The sequence below is a fragment of the Coregonus clupeaformis genome, chromosome 19, assembly GCF_020615455.1.
Source record: "Coregonus clupeaformis isolate EN_2021a chromosome 19, ASM2061545v1, whole genome shotgun sequence".
NCBI classification, from domain to species: domain Eukaryota; kingdom Metazoa; phylum Chordata; class Actinopteri; order Salmoniformes; family Salmonidae; genus Coregonus; species Coregonus clupeaformis.
In genome coordinates this window covers 43,965,008-43,977,866 of record NC_059210.1, presented here as the reverse complement: position 1 = coordinate 43,977,866, position 12,859 = coordinate 43,965,008, and the positions used below count along the sequence as shown (strand labels likewise).

At 41.8% G+C, this 12,859-nt stretch overlaps 1 protein-coding gene across 6 annotated transcripts in view; it reads right to left on the bottom strand.

Annotated features, from left to right (window-relative positions):
* Positions 1-2,401: 2,401 nt before the first annotated feature.
* Positions 2,402-12,859, bottom strand: part of LOC121531951 (voltage-dependent calcium channel subunit alpha-2/delta-1) — a 106,134-nt gene continuing 95,676 nt past the window's right edge. For 2 of the 6 annotated variants that reach the window (XM_041837540.2, XM_041837543.2), the window contains exons 39-42: positions 11,450-11,562; positions 8,903-8,985; positions 8,370-8,458; positions 2,402-6,646 (exon numbers count right to left, since the gene is read on the bottom strand). In XM_041837540.2, coding sequence (XP_041693474.1) covers positions 6,610-6,646; positions 8,370-8,458; positions 8,903-8,985; positions 11,450-11,562 — 322 coding nt within the window. In that variant the 3' untranslated portion in view covers positions 2,402-6,609. The remainder of the gene's footprint in view (positions 6,647-8,369; positions 8,459-8,902; positions 8,986-11,449; positions 11,563-12,859) is intronic. The other 4 variants (XM_041837541.2, XM_041837544.2, XM_041837542.2 and 1 more) reach the window with 3 other exon arrangements.

Sequence of the window (12,859 nt, the reverse complement as noted above, 5' to 3'; positions counted from 1 at the left end):
TGGCACCCCCCTCTAGAAAATGAATCGTTGTTCAGTCTCCTGTTTTGTGTGTATTTGGTGGGAGGGTGGCGTCTAAAGGGAATTTACAGGGCGTTAGCCAGAGGCAGAGCACTACACTCTGATGACTTCCATGTACCTTAAACCACCAACCGATGACTCATTACAGTGTCTAAATGGAACATGTTCCACTGAGAATACTCACCTGGACAGTTCTCTGTTCTTCCACTGACAACAGAAACACGCACACATGCACGCGCACACATTTTAAATACTTTATTTGAATCCACCACACGGACACGCACACGCACACACACACACATTTGTTTTACTATCCTTGTGGGGACCAAGCAATTGATTCCTATTCAAATTCCTATTTTCCCTAACCTCCTAACCCTAACAGCTAACCCTACTTCTAACCCTAACCGTAATTGTAAACCTAACCCTGAGCCTAAAATATCATTTTTCCTTGTGGGGACCAGCGAATGTCCCCACTTGTCTGGATTTCCTTGTTTTACTATCCTTGTGATGACTTCTGGTCCCCACAAGGATAGTAAAACCAAACACAAACACACACCTCGGGATCCTGTATTCAGCTGGTCCTGTAAGTCAAGTTGGAAATGTTGACTTTAATTCCAGCACCCACAGGAGGATCGAAGGAATACTGGGGAATGTTGGGATTTATTGTTGACTGATTCCACAGGATTCCAGGATATGGAAAAATGCTGGGTTACACTATCTAGAACCTAAAAGGGTTCTTCGGCTGTCCCGATAGGAGAACACTTTGAAGAACCCTTTTTGGTTCCAGGTAGAACCCTTTTGGTTGCAGGTAGAACCTTTTTGAGTTCCATGTAGAACCCTTTCCACAGAGGGTTTTAAATGGAAAACAAAAGAGTTCTACCTGGAACCAAAAAGGGTTCTACCTGGAACCAAAAAGGCTTCTCCTATACACCGACTTGATATTCACATCATAAGAAGGAATTTCCCTTGACCACGCCCACAAATGGGGGAAAACAAACATTATTTGCCATTGACCCCCATTGTAAAAGAGCCAACTTCATCGTCAATTTTTAGTTATACAGAAATAACAAAACATACCGAAAAGCTGTTGTCTGGCCTTCAGAAAGTATTCATACCCCTTGATTTATTCCACATTTTGTTGTGTTACAGACAGAATTCAAAATGGATTAAATATATTTTCTTCTCACCCATCTACACACAATACCCCCAAATGTTTACTCCTGAACTTATTTATGCTTGCCATAACAAAGGGGTTCAATACTTGTTGACTCAAGACATTTCAGCTTTTCATTTTTAATAAATGTTTAAAAACATAATTCCACTTTGACATTATGGGGTATTGTGTGTAGGCCAGTGACACAAGATCTAAATGTAATCCCTTTTAAATTCAGGCTGTAACAACAAAATGTGTAAACAGTCAAGGGGTGTGAATGGTTTCTGAAGGCACTGTACATGTAACCAGGTAAAAAAATCCTGTGTGGGAAATTGTGGGGACCTGGTGTCCAAGTAGGCTACACGTAGCTATGTGTGTGGAAAACATTTCATCACAGGTAAGATATTTAACTTGTTTAGTAAAGTCTGTTTGTTACTTCACTCACTACATGTAGCTGTATAGTCCGTTTGTTTGTGTTGTTAGTCTTGGCTAGCTAAATGTTCCGGTCGGTAGTTAGCTAGCACTCACTCACATGGCTGCTAGTGCCGTCATGAAAAGGGGCATGAGGGAAACACTACAATATTACGTTTTCTAAGTAAGTGAGAACGCTCAAAAGCAGGCAATTTTGAAAAGTAATGTTTAGACATGTTTTACTTAAATGTAGTTTTGTAATTGACTATAACAGACAACAAGAAAATTGCTTTTGAAAAAGGCCAAGTTTTTGCTGTGAGCCAATGGGATAACCAAGGTAACCATGGGTTGTTTTCCCCCAAGGTGGGCGGGTGCCGCGACGTTCTATGTTAATACCGACTGCAAGTATGGCAACAGCTGAAGAACCCTTTTGGAACCCTTTTTTAAAGAGTGTAGTAGAGGGAGGAGGAGGGGGAGAATAAAGAAGGGAGGGAGAGAGCAAGAGCAAGAGCAGGTGAATTTGTGGTCATGTTTAAGGTTTTGGCAAAGCCTGTGGCCCCCGAATAAGTGTGCAGAGGCCTAAGGTGAACCACAAATTCCTTAAGGGCTGTTTGAGGGATTATAGATGGCGACAGCTCAAATGTGGTGTCCAATATTCTCACCACACACGTAGCAATGTGGAGGGGGCATGCTCTGACTAAAGTAGAGGTTGAAATACCCTTACCTTTATTGTTAACAGTGTTCAATAACTGGTGTTCCATTCTATTTAAAACTAAATCTGGTCTAGAGCAGGTCATGATGACCCTGCTTACGGGAACAAACCATCCCCTCTGCTCTGACTGGAACAACTCATCTACAACAATTAAAATGAGGTCGGCCAAATTAGGGCCACTTGATTAGAGATGTTTATTCAGGCTAGGTCTAATGGCCGTATGGATACGGTTAGGTTCATGCTATTTCTTATGGCCTTAGGGTTGTTGTGGCCAGTTTACTAATGAGGATCAAATGACTATATCAATTCTCAATGCTCTGATCAGAGACAGCGCTTGTCTTTCTCTCAGCTGAACATCATAGTTCACACATTCAATATAGCACAACTCAGTGTGTTGACTCTTTATGTGTTAACTTTTTATTTCAGGTAATGTTACTTCAGTCCAAAATATTTAAAAAAATTAATGTGACCATTTCTGAAGTTGATGAGGTAATTCCTTCATCCCCCCCTCCTCCTCTCTCTCTCCTTCGCTCACTCTCTCTCTCTTCCTCAGTCTCTGTTAACTCTGAGCATTGGCATGTGAGGAGATAGCAGCCATGGTAAAGGCTATGAGCCCCATCACTACAGACAAGGAGTCACATTACACACAGACCCCCCAGGCTAACCATCCCTTCACACACACACACACACACACACACACACACACACACACACACACACACACACACACACACACACACACACACACACCAAGACCTGCCAGTACAGCCCAATGTGATCCTTTTGAGGTTTCATTTCACAGTATAACAAACACAATTAGCAGTAGTTGCATTCATCCAAATATAACATTGGATAAACAACAACAACATAAACCTAATGACACTCTGACCTGTCAGAGCCGTGATGCTTACATCTGGTCTATAAGAAAGACCAGCAGAAAATAGACCAAGTCGGTCTCTGTGAATCCCCCTGTCAAGACATCACAGAGAGAGAGAGGGGACTTGTGGGTCCTTCCGGGGATACAGTCTGGTACAGGGGACATGCTATGTCATTACACATCTCTCTGTCTTTCATCTGCACGGACTCCTGTCCTCGGTAATGCTGTGTGTGTATGTGTGTGTTCGGGCAAAGAAAGCAGCACTGCCATCACATTTTACAGAGGTATTAGAAAAACCATTCTGCTTAAAGAAAGAAGAAGGCATATGCACTATATTTCTTCAAAAACACCTTAGATACAACATTTGCATCCACAAATATCACATTACGTAAGGGTGTTATCAGAGTTTGCAGGCCTTTAGAGTGTGGCTTCACTCTGGTTGAAGAATGTCCCATTGGTACCAGGTCATTCTCAGTGAGAACCCCTGTACTATGACTTTACCATGATGTATCATCAGTTAGGGAGTCCAGTAGTGATACAGTCACATTATCAATAAACAGGAATTCAAGTTGGCATAATGAATCCCAAGCCTTGAAGAATAACACTGAACATCCCTGCCATAGGCAGACTCACTGTAACTAATGGTTGGTCATAGTTGCATAATAACCTATTACTCTATCAGAGAATCTGAGCAATGTGAGGAACATTATTGCATTTAGAAAAACGTATTTTTATCAGTGTGCTAGAGAGCACAAGAACATGTTGTCATATTTATTTTTGTATGTCTATTAGACATCCATGGTCATTGCATGTCTGTCAGTACCTTATGATATTAAACCAAACACTGCTAGATGGCCGAGATAAGTGATTACAATTGCATACAGTGACCTTCATCATTAAGCAGACATTACAGGCCAGTACTGTACAGTACATACATGTAACTGCATGATTAGAGTAATTTACTAACCTGTCAGCGACAGTACAGTTGACTCAGTATCAAGGCTCCTAACACAGTCGAATGGCTGTGAGCTACTCTCTGTCGTTCTCTCAGAGCAATAGGAAGAGTTGTCCTCTCCCCTCACCTCATCTGTAGCAGTATCCTGACCTTGCTCTGAGCAGATGAAAGATAATATCATGTTTTTCCTGATCTGTGACCCGCTGTTTGATCTCTCCAGCATGAACTATTAGTAAATCATTATTGAAGTATTACTTGTGGGAACAGGGGAGCCTCAAACAGCAAGCGGTTGTTTTATGTCCAGCTGCTGTGCCAAGTTAGATGTCCATAAAATACTCTCCTGTTGAACGAACAGCTAATCAACAGACCATAACAATACTATACGTTTATTGTGAATATATCATATTTGCACAAGAATCAACACCATGTTATAAACATTATTTCTCCTTTTTTCTGTTTCTTTTTTTTTTTTTTTACAGTAAATATCATTATTGTACAAATGTATACAAAATTGAATCAGGCTAGTCAAGTTCCACAAAAGAGTAAGTCATGTATTAAAGCACAATCAGAGATACCCCAGGGACATGCCTGTACCAGTGCTACATCATGCCCTTGGCGTTATACACACATCAACACGCGACTCCGATAAACAAGCATGATCCTGAACGCCAAACCAGGTAGTCACAAGATGGCCATGGCAGAAAGGACAAGACTGGCAACGATAGGCCCTGATGAAAAACTACAGAACATGAGCTGTTTGTTCTTCATTTTGGGTTAGGGTTACATGGCTGCTTTTTTATAATGTGTAACTTACAGTGAACTTAACATTTGGTAAGGTTGGGGTAAGAGTGGGGTAAGACTGTTGAAACTGTCTGTGGTAACAGTGCCTGTACCTTGGTCCTCTCCATCATGGCCAAACAGTGACTCATCCATGGTTTGAGGAGCACCCAACATCGAACAGACTCATTCCGTCACATTGCAGCATTTGGACACCAAGCTTTCAGCGTCTCGTTGACAGCACTTAGAGAGCAACACAAAGAAGAAACAAGCAGAAGAAGAAGAAGAAGAAGAAGAAGAAGAATAAGAAACAGTCTTTATATATGCTAATATCATTCTCCAGTTGTCTTTTCACCAGGGCATGTGATACAACTAACTACTGTAGTCTTTTGGAAAGCTTTTCTGTCTTCCACTTTGCTGAAATCCTGAGTCTGGGGATCCAGAGGAAACTAACTTCAGGAGCATATTGTTCTACAGAGGTGGGTTCAAGTCTGGCTGGCAGTCTGAAGGTGAATGAGACTGACACCCAGGCTAGATAGATACCAGCTAGTTACGTAACATAAGAAACATATCTCTGAGCTACTGCTCCTGCTCTACTACTACACATAGCATACTGTACGGCGTGCAACTGGGACACATTGGGACATCATTCCAATGACTCTGGATATATGAATGGGATGTTGACGCTACATAGGCACTAGGAATCTGATGCATCAAATGAAGCTATACTGTATGTGTATCTATAAAGACCTGGGTCAAATGTATAGTGTATTTTCAAACACTTGAGTTGCACTAGATTTCGCTTTCCCGGTGCAATGGAACAGTCCCAAAAGTACAACCATGCACACCCTGTAAGTGAAGCTAAATGAAGCACACCAAAAGTATTTAGAAAGTATTTGGCCCAGGTCATAGATTAATACCCCACGATTGGTAACATGGCCATATCGATATTAAAGTATGATTTGACCCTGCATGTTATCAGAGTATCTTCATTGGCCAAATATCCCCATTACTCTAAGTAGCTTTATTTGGTGTCATAGTTAGTGTTCTTCAGCTCTCTATTGAGTGAACCCTACTCTAGTCTACTGTGTCTATTCACTCACTGCTGGTTGACCTGGAACAGTTGGATTATTGAGAACTTTGCTGTCCATTTCAGTTACAGCGTTCGTTGTCTATATAATTATATTTTTCTAAATATAATAAATATCATAAGCAACAAAAATACAAACAACTACGCCTACACAAATAATTTGCTGTCAGTGAAAAATAATATCATGTTGGCATGAAAGTACAGCCACTCAACCTCCCTCAGATTCAAACCAATACATAGATAATACAGAATTAAAGGGTTCGGTTAGCTCTTACTGTTGCACCATAGAATAGAATAGATTAGAATAGAATATCTCAGGCAATTGAAACATGGTGGAGAAGGTAAGTGAGCGATGAGAGAGCACCCTTTGGCATTGGAGAATGATTGGAGAACAGGAGAGTGACTCCTCTTCCATACTGGCAGTGAGTTAACACATCAGTGATTACGTTCAGAGGATGGAGCGTCAGAAAACAGTCCAATGTAAAACACTGTCTGAGTGAGATGTGAGTGTGTGTGTGTGTATTTGTGTGTTTGTGTAGGGGTCATGAGTGTCGGGGGCCAGTGAGGAGCCACATCAGCAGTAGTTGGAGCCCCAACATGGGCCAGAGGGAGGGGCTTAGAGAGGTCCCGCCCCCACAGTCAGAATCATCCTCCTGTTGGACACAACAAATGTTAATCAGACAGGCAGCCAATCAGATAATTCAAACTAGATTATGTTGCAAATAACATATTAAACACATATTACAAGGCTGCGTTCAGGAGTGTGCAATATTATAGAAATGTCAGTGTATGTGTGTGTGTCCTCCTCCTGTTTGATGCCAGTGTTCAGGAAATCTGTGCATGCCCTTGGCCTTGGTGTGTGTGTGTATATTTGTGTGTATGTGCGTGTGTGTATGTGTGTCGTACAGTACAGCACATCGTCAAAGGCAGGAAACCCATCTGTTGCTTCCTCTATTTACTAGAGGGAATATAGACTGCAGAGAAATTTCCATAGTTCAGCTGGGGGGAGAGGGCTTTGTCCTACTTTCACTCTGAGTATCTACTGCCGCTGTACAATACCTGTACCTTACATTCCCAGGCCACCCTAAACATCGCTACCGGCCTGCGTGTGTGTGACAGGTCTATTACGGGCAGTACAAAGACTGTGTGTCAGAATAGGCAAGGGAAATACTGTGGGGTATGTTAAATATTTACATGAGTGATGTCAGTATTTTTCAGAGTAGGAGATGATGTCACATTCACAGTAACAGCCTTCTCACCATCAATCACATTCCATTCACAGTAACAGCCTTCTCACCATCAATCACATTCCATTCACAGTAACAGCCTTCTCACCATCAATCACATTCCATTCACAGTAACAGCCTTCTCACCATCAATCACATTCCATTCACAGTAACAGCCTTCTCACCATCAATCACATTCCATTCACATCCACTTTACCCAACAGTACACTATTCACCTGGTGTAGAATTACATGATCAAGTGGTAGATGCCTTTCTTTTGTTCTGGGATTATCCAAGTGTGTTTACGTATTTGATGGAAGTACTAGAAGCCAGGTAGTCATTGATACCACATAGCTAGTAGTGGCTATGTGTAAGGTCTGATTATTAGCAGGTGTCACGACTTCTGCCGAGGCTGCCTCCCCTCCTTGTTCGGGCAGGTTTCGGCGTTCGTCGTCACCAGCTGACTAGCCACTGCCGCTCCATATATCATCATTCCATTTGTCTTGTCTTGTCAATTACACACACCTGGTTCATATCCCCTCATTAGTCCGTGTATAAGTGTTCCCTCTGCCCCCTTGTCCTTGTGAGTGATTGTTTTATGTGAAGATGAGTGTAGCTCGGTTGAGCTACCCGTACTTTGTATTGCCGGGGTTATTTCTCCCCGTGTGCCTGTATTGTATTCCAGTGCGCCTGTATGACGCCCTGTGCTGTTGACGCTATCCAGCGTAACTGCGTACTAAGGAATAAACTCTGTATTCGGTGATTTACCCTCCTGCGCCTGACTCCTTCAAATCACACTCTCACAGCAGGTTTCAGTTGAGTTAGTAGTTGATGTGTGTAAGGCCTGACTATCAAGAGTGATGGAGTGACACAGGTCTCAGTTCAGTCAATTTAACTCTACCTACATGTACATATTACCTCAATTACCTCGACTAACCTGTGCCCCCACACATTGACTCTGTACCGGTACCCCCTGTATATAGCCTTGCTACTGTTATTTTTTAGTTATCAATTTTTTACTTAACACTTATTTTTCTTAAAACTGCATTGTTGGTTAAGGGCTTGTAAGTAAGCATTTCACTGTAAGGTGTATTCGCCGCATGTGACAAATAAAATTTGATTTGATTTGATTTGATTGAAGGACACTGACCCTGGGCCCAGCATCAACACCTGCAGCAATAGGAGGAAGGGGATGGGACTCAGACCAGAGACACCGCTGATTGGACACAGGGGCTCGTCCTACCATGACAGACATGAGCAGCAGCCAATGGAGATGCAAAATGAAGGATGGAAATTGGAAATAGAAGAAGAGACAAGGAGAAAGAAAACATGTAAAAGATGAGAATGAGGATTTCATGCTAAAATACGAAATGACAGTTAGTGCCAGTTAATGAAAGTCAGTATAAAGGCTGCAAAAATGCAGGATAATATAACTTAATGAAATATATCAGAAAGATGAGAGAATGAACATGAGAAGACCTGTCATGCAAGCAACCAGTTCATTTGTTTGAACAAAAAAGATCCCTGAGAGCAAAATATATATGTAAAATAGATACAAACTAATTCATGCAATCAGGTAATGAAGAACATTCAAACCAAGAGATAGAGAGAAGGATAGAGAGATAGAGGGACAGATATAGAGAGATAGAGAAAGATACAAAACATTAAGTATTTGTGACTTACGTTTATGTTGTTGTCGAAACACACGTCAGGTCCTTTCCTGTATCTGGGGTTCTGAGCCAGCTCACAGGGGTCTGGACCTTGGGCTGCACACACACTAAGGAAATACTAACAAACTCACACCTACTATAAGTACAATACACACACCCTGATCTTAAATACTGACACATCTTGGTCAAACATACTGTAGATCTCTAACATCTCACACCTTTAACACTCTCCCTTACAAACTCAGACATATCACCCTGTCTGTGGCAGAGTATTACCCATTAACAACTACATAAGACATACTGTATCATCACCATGATTGAACATGACACTGTGATTGGACAGACTCTCTTGCTGATACAGTGGGGGAAAAAAGTATTTAGTCAGCCACCAATTGTGCAAGTTCTCCCACTTAAAAAGATGAGAGAGGCCTGTAATTTTCATCATAGGTACACGTCAACTATGACAGACAAATTGAGGGAAAAAAATCCAGAAAATCACATTGTAGGATTTTTAATGAATTTATTTGCAAATTATGGTGGAAAATAAGTATTTGGTCACCTACAAACAAGCAAGATTTCTGGCTCTCACAGACCTGTAACTTCTTCTTTAAGAGGCTCCTCTGTCCTCCACTCGTTACCTGTATTAATGGCACCTGTTTGAACTTGTTATCAGTATAAAAGACACCTGTCCACAACCTCAAACAGTCACACTCCAAACTCCACTATGGCCAAGACCAAAGAGCTGTCAAAGGACACCAGAAACAAAATTGTAGACCTGCACCAGGCTGGGAAGACTGAATCTGCAATAGGTAAGCAGCTTGGTTTGAAGAAATCAACTGTGGGAGCAATTATTAGGAAATGGAAGACATACAAGACCACTGATAATCTCCCTCGATCTGGGGCTCCACGCAAGATCTCACCCCGTGGGGTCAAAATTATCACAAGAAGGGTGAGCAAAAATCCCAGAACCACACGGGGGGACCTAGTGAATGACCTGCAGAGAGCTGGGACCAAAGTAACAAAGCCTACCATCAGTAACACACTACGCCGCCAGGGACTCATATCCTGCAGTGCAAGACGTGTCCCCCTGCTTAAGCCAGTACATGTCCAGGCCCGTCTGAAGTTTGCTAGAGTGCATTTGGATGATCCAGAAGAGGATTGGGAGAATGTCATATGGTCAGATGAAACCAAAATAGAACTTTTTGGTAAAAACTCAACTCGTCGTGTTTGGAGGACAAAGAATGCTGAGTTGCATCCAAAGAACACCATACCTACTGTGAAGCATGGGGTTGGAAACATCATGCTTTGGGGCTGTTTTTCTGCAAAGGGACCAAGACGACTGATCTGTGTAAAGGAAAGAATGAATGGGGCCATGTATCGTGAGATTTTGAGTGAAAACCTCCTTCCATCAGCAAGGGCATTGAAGATGAAACGTGGCTGGGTCTTTAAGCATGACAATGATCCCAAACACACCGCCCGGGCAACGAAGGAGTGGCTTCTTAAGAAGCATTTCAAGGTCCTGGAGTGGCCTAGCCAGTCTCCAGATCTCAACCCCATAGAAAATCTTTGGAGGGAGTTGAAAGTCTGTGTTGCCCAGCGACAGCCCCAAAACATCACTACTCTAGAGGAGATCTGCATGGAGGAATGGGCCACAATACCAGCAACAGTGTGTGAAAACCTTGTGAAGACTTACAGAAAACGTTTGATCTGTGTCATTGCCAACAAAGGGTATATAACAAAGTATTGAGAAACTTTTGTTATTGACCAAATACTTATTTTCCACCATAATTTGCAAATAAATTCATAAAAAATCCTACAATGTGATTTTCTGAAAAAATAAAATCTAATTTTGTCTGTCATAGTTGATGAATTATGATGAAAATTACAGGCCTCTCTCATCTTTTTAAGTGGGAGAACTTGCACAATTGGTGGCTGACTAAATACTTTTTTTCCCCACTGTAAATGGTTTGCAATAGTGGGAGTGTGTACATTTTATAGCTTATCTCGCTGTGTGTGTGTGTTTAGTCCTCATTATCAGCATATTGAGCGGTAATAAACTACAGGCCTCTGGTTTGACCCCTCTCTGACCTCTGACAATGACACTTTTACTGTTACACCAGCAGGAAGCTAAATCCCCAGACACATATGTCTCGTATACACACACACACACACACACACACACACACACACACACACACACACACACACACACACACACACACACACACACACACACACACTTTACAGTGATTCAATGTGGGCTCCAGATGTTCCATTCATACACAGCTTTAGACTTGACTAAACATGACTAGAGTTTTTCACTCCAGCAGTAATACTGACTAAATTAATACAATTGGACTACCATGTGTCCTGCAAATGGATGATGTGTACTACTTATCTATAACCATGTGGTTTCAATACAAAGGCTTGGTATTATGTTGATAATGGTAACAACATGTAGAGAGATACAGCGCTGCTGAGCTTGTGTTACGGATTGTCTAATGTAGAGGTTTGTATGTGGTGTGTGTGTGTGTGTGTGTGTGTGTGTGTCGAAGGATACAGGGTTGCTCAGCCTGTCGTAGTGGTCTGGGGTCACAAGACAGACAGGTGGCCTTGGCATCAGTGATCAGAAACACCAGGTTAGTTTTGGGCAGCTTCTCAGCTCGATACATCCTGAAACACACACACACACAAGGTGTTAGTAAGCTACTCAGCATTATGCATCATGAAAGGATGAGAGGAGAGGAGAGGAGAGGAGAGAGAGGTGGGAGAGGAGAGGACAGGCGAGGAGAGGAGAGGAAGAGGAGAGAGGAGAGGAGGGGAATGCTAACCATGTAAACACTTCACAAATGAGAGAACACTTCCCTTCCATTGGAATGTCATATTATTCTTTCAATGGAATTCACTATTATTACAAGAGAGATGGAAGAGGCTCCACCATATTCCAACCCAAACACAAATGGAAAAACACTCCCAACAGACTAACAAAGCTTTCACACAACATGCTCTTTATCTGCCTCAGATGAGAGTAAACCATAAACGCTGCTCGTTCCTGCCGCCCGCGGCATCACACATATGGGCTACCGTGGTGATATACACTATACAGTGCCTTGCAAAAGTATTTATCCCCCTTGGCGCTTTTCCTATTTTGTTGCATTACAACCTGTAATTTAAATGGATTTTTATTTGGATTTCATATAATGGACATACACAAAATAGTCCAAATTGGTAAAGTGAAATGAAAAAAATAACTTGTTTCAAAAAATTCTAAAAAATAAATTATGGAAAAGTTGTGCATGCATATGTATTCACCCCCTTTGCTATGAAGCCCCTAAATAAGATATGGTGCAACCAATTACCTTCAGAAGTCACATAATTAGTTAAATAAAGTCCACCTGTGTGCAATCCAAGTGTCACATGATCTGTCACATGATCTCAGTATATACAGTGGGGAGAACAAGTATTTGATACACTGCCGATTTTGCAGGTTTTCCTACTTACAAAGCATGTAGAGGTCTGTCATTTTTATCATAGGTACACTTCAACTGTGAGAGACGGAATCTAAAACAAAAATCCAGAAAATCACATTCTATGATTTTTAAGTAATTAATTTGCATTTTATTGCATGACATAAGTATTTGATCACCTACCAACCAGTAAGAATTCCGGTTCTCACAGACCTGTTGGTTTTTCTTTAAGAAGCCCTCCTGTTCTCCACTCATTACCTGTATTAACTGCACCTGTTTGAACTCGTTACCTGTAAAAAAAGACACCTGTCCACACACTCAATCAAACAGACTCCAACCTCTCCACAATGGCCAAGACTAGAGAGCTGTGTAAGGACATCAGGGATATAATTGTAGACCTGCACAAGGCTGGGATGGGCTACAGGACAATAGGCAAGCAGCTTGGTGAGAAGGCAACAACTGTTGGCGCAATTATTAGAAAATGGAAGAAGTTCAAGATGACG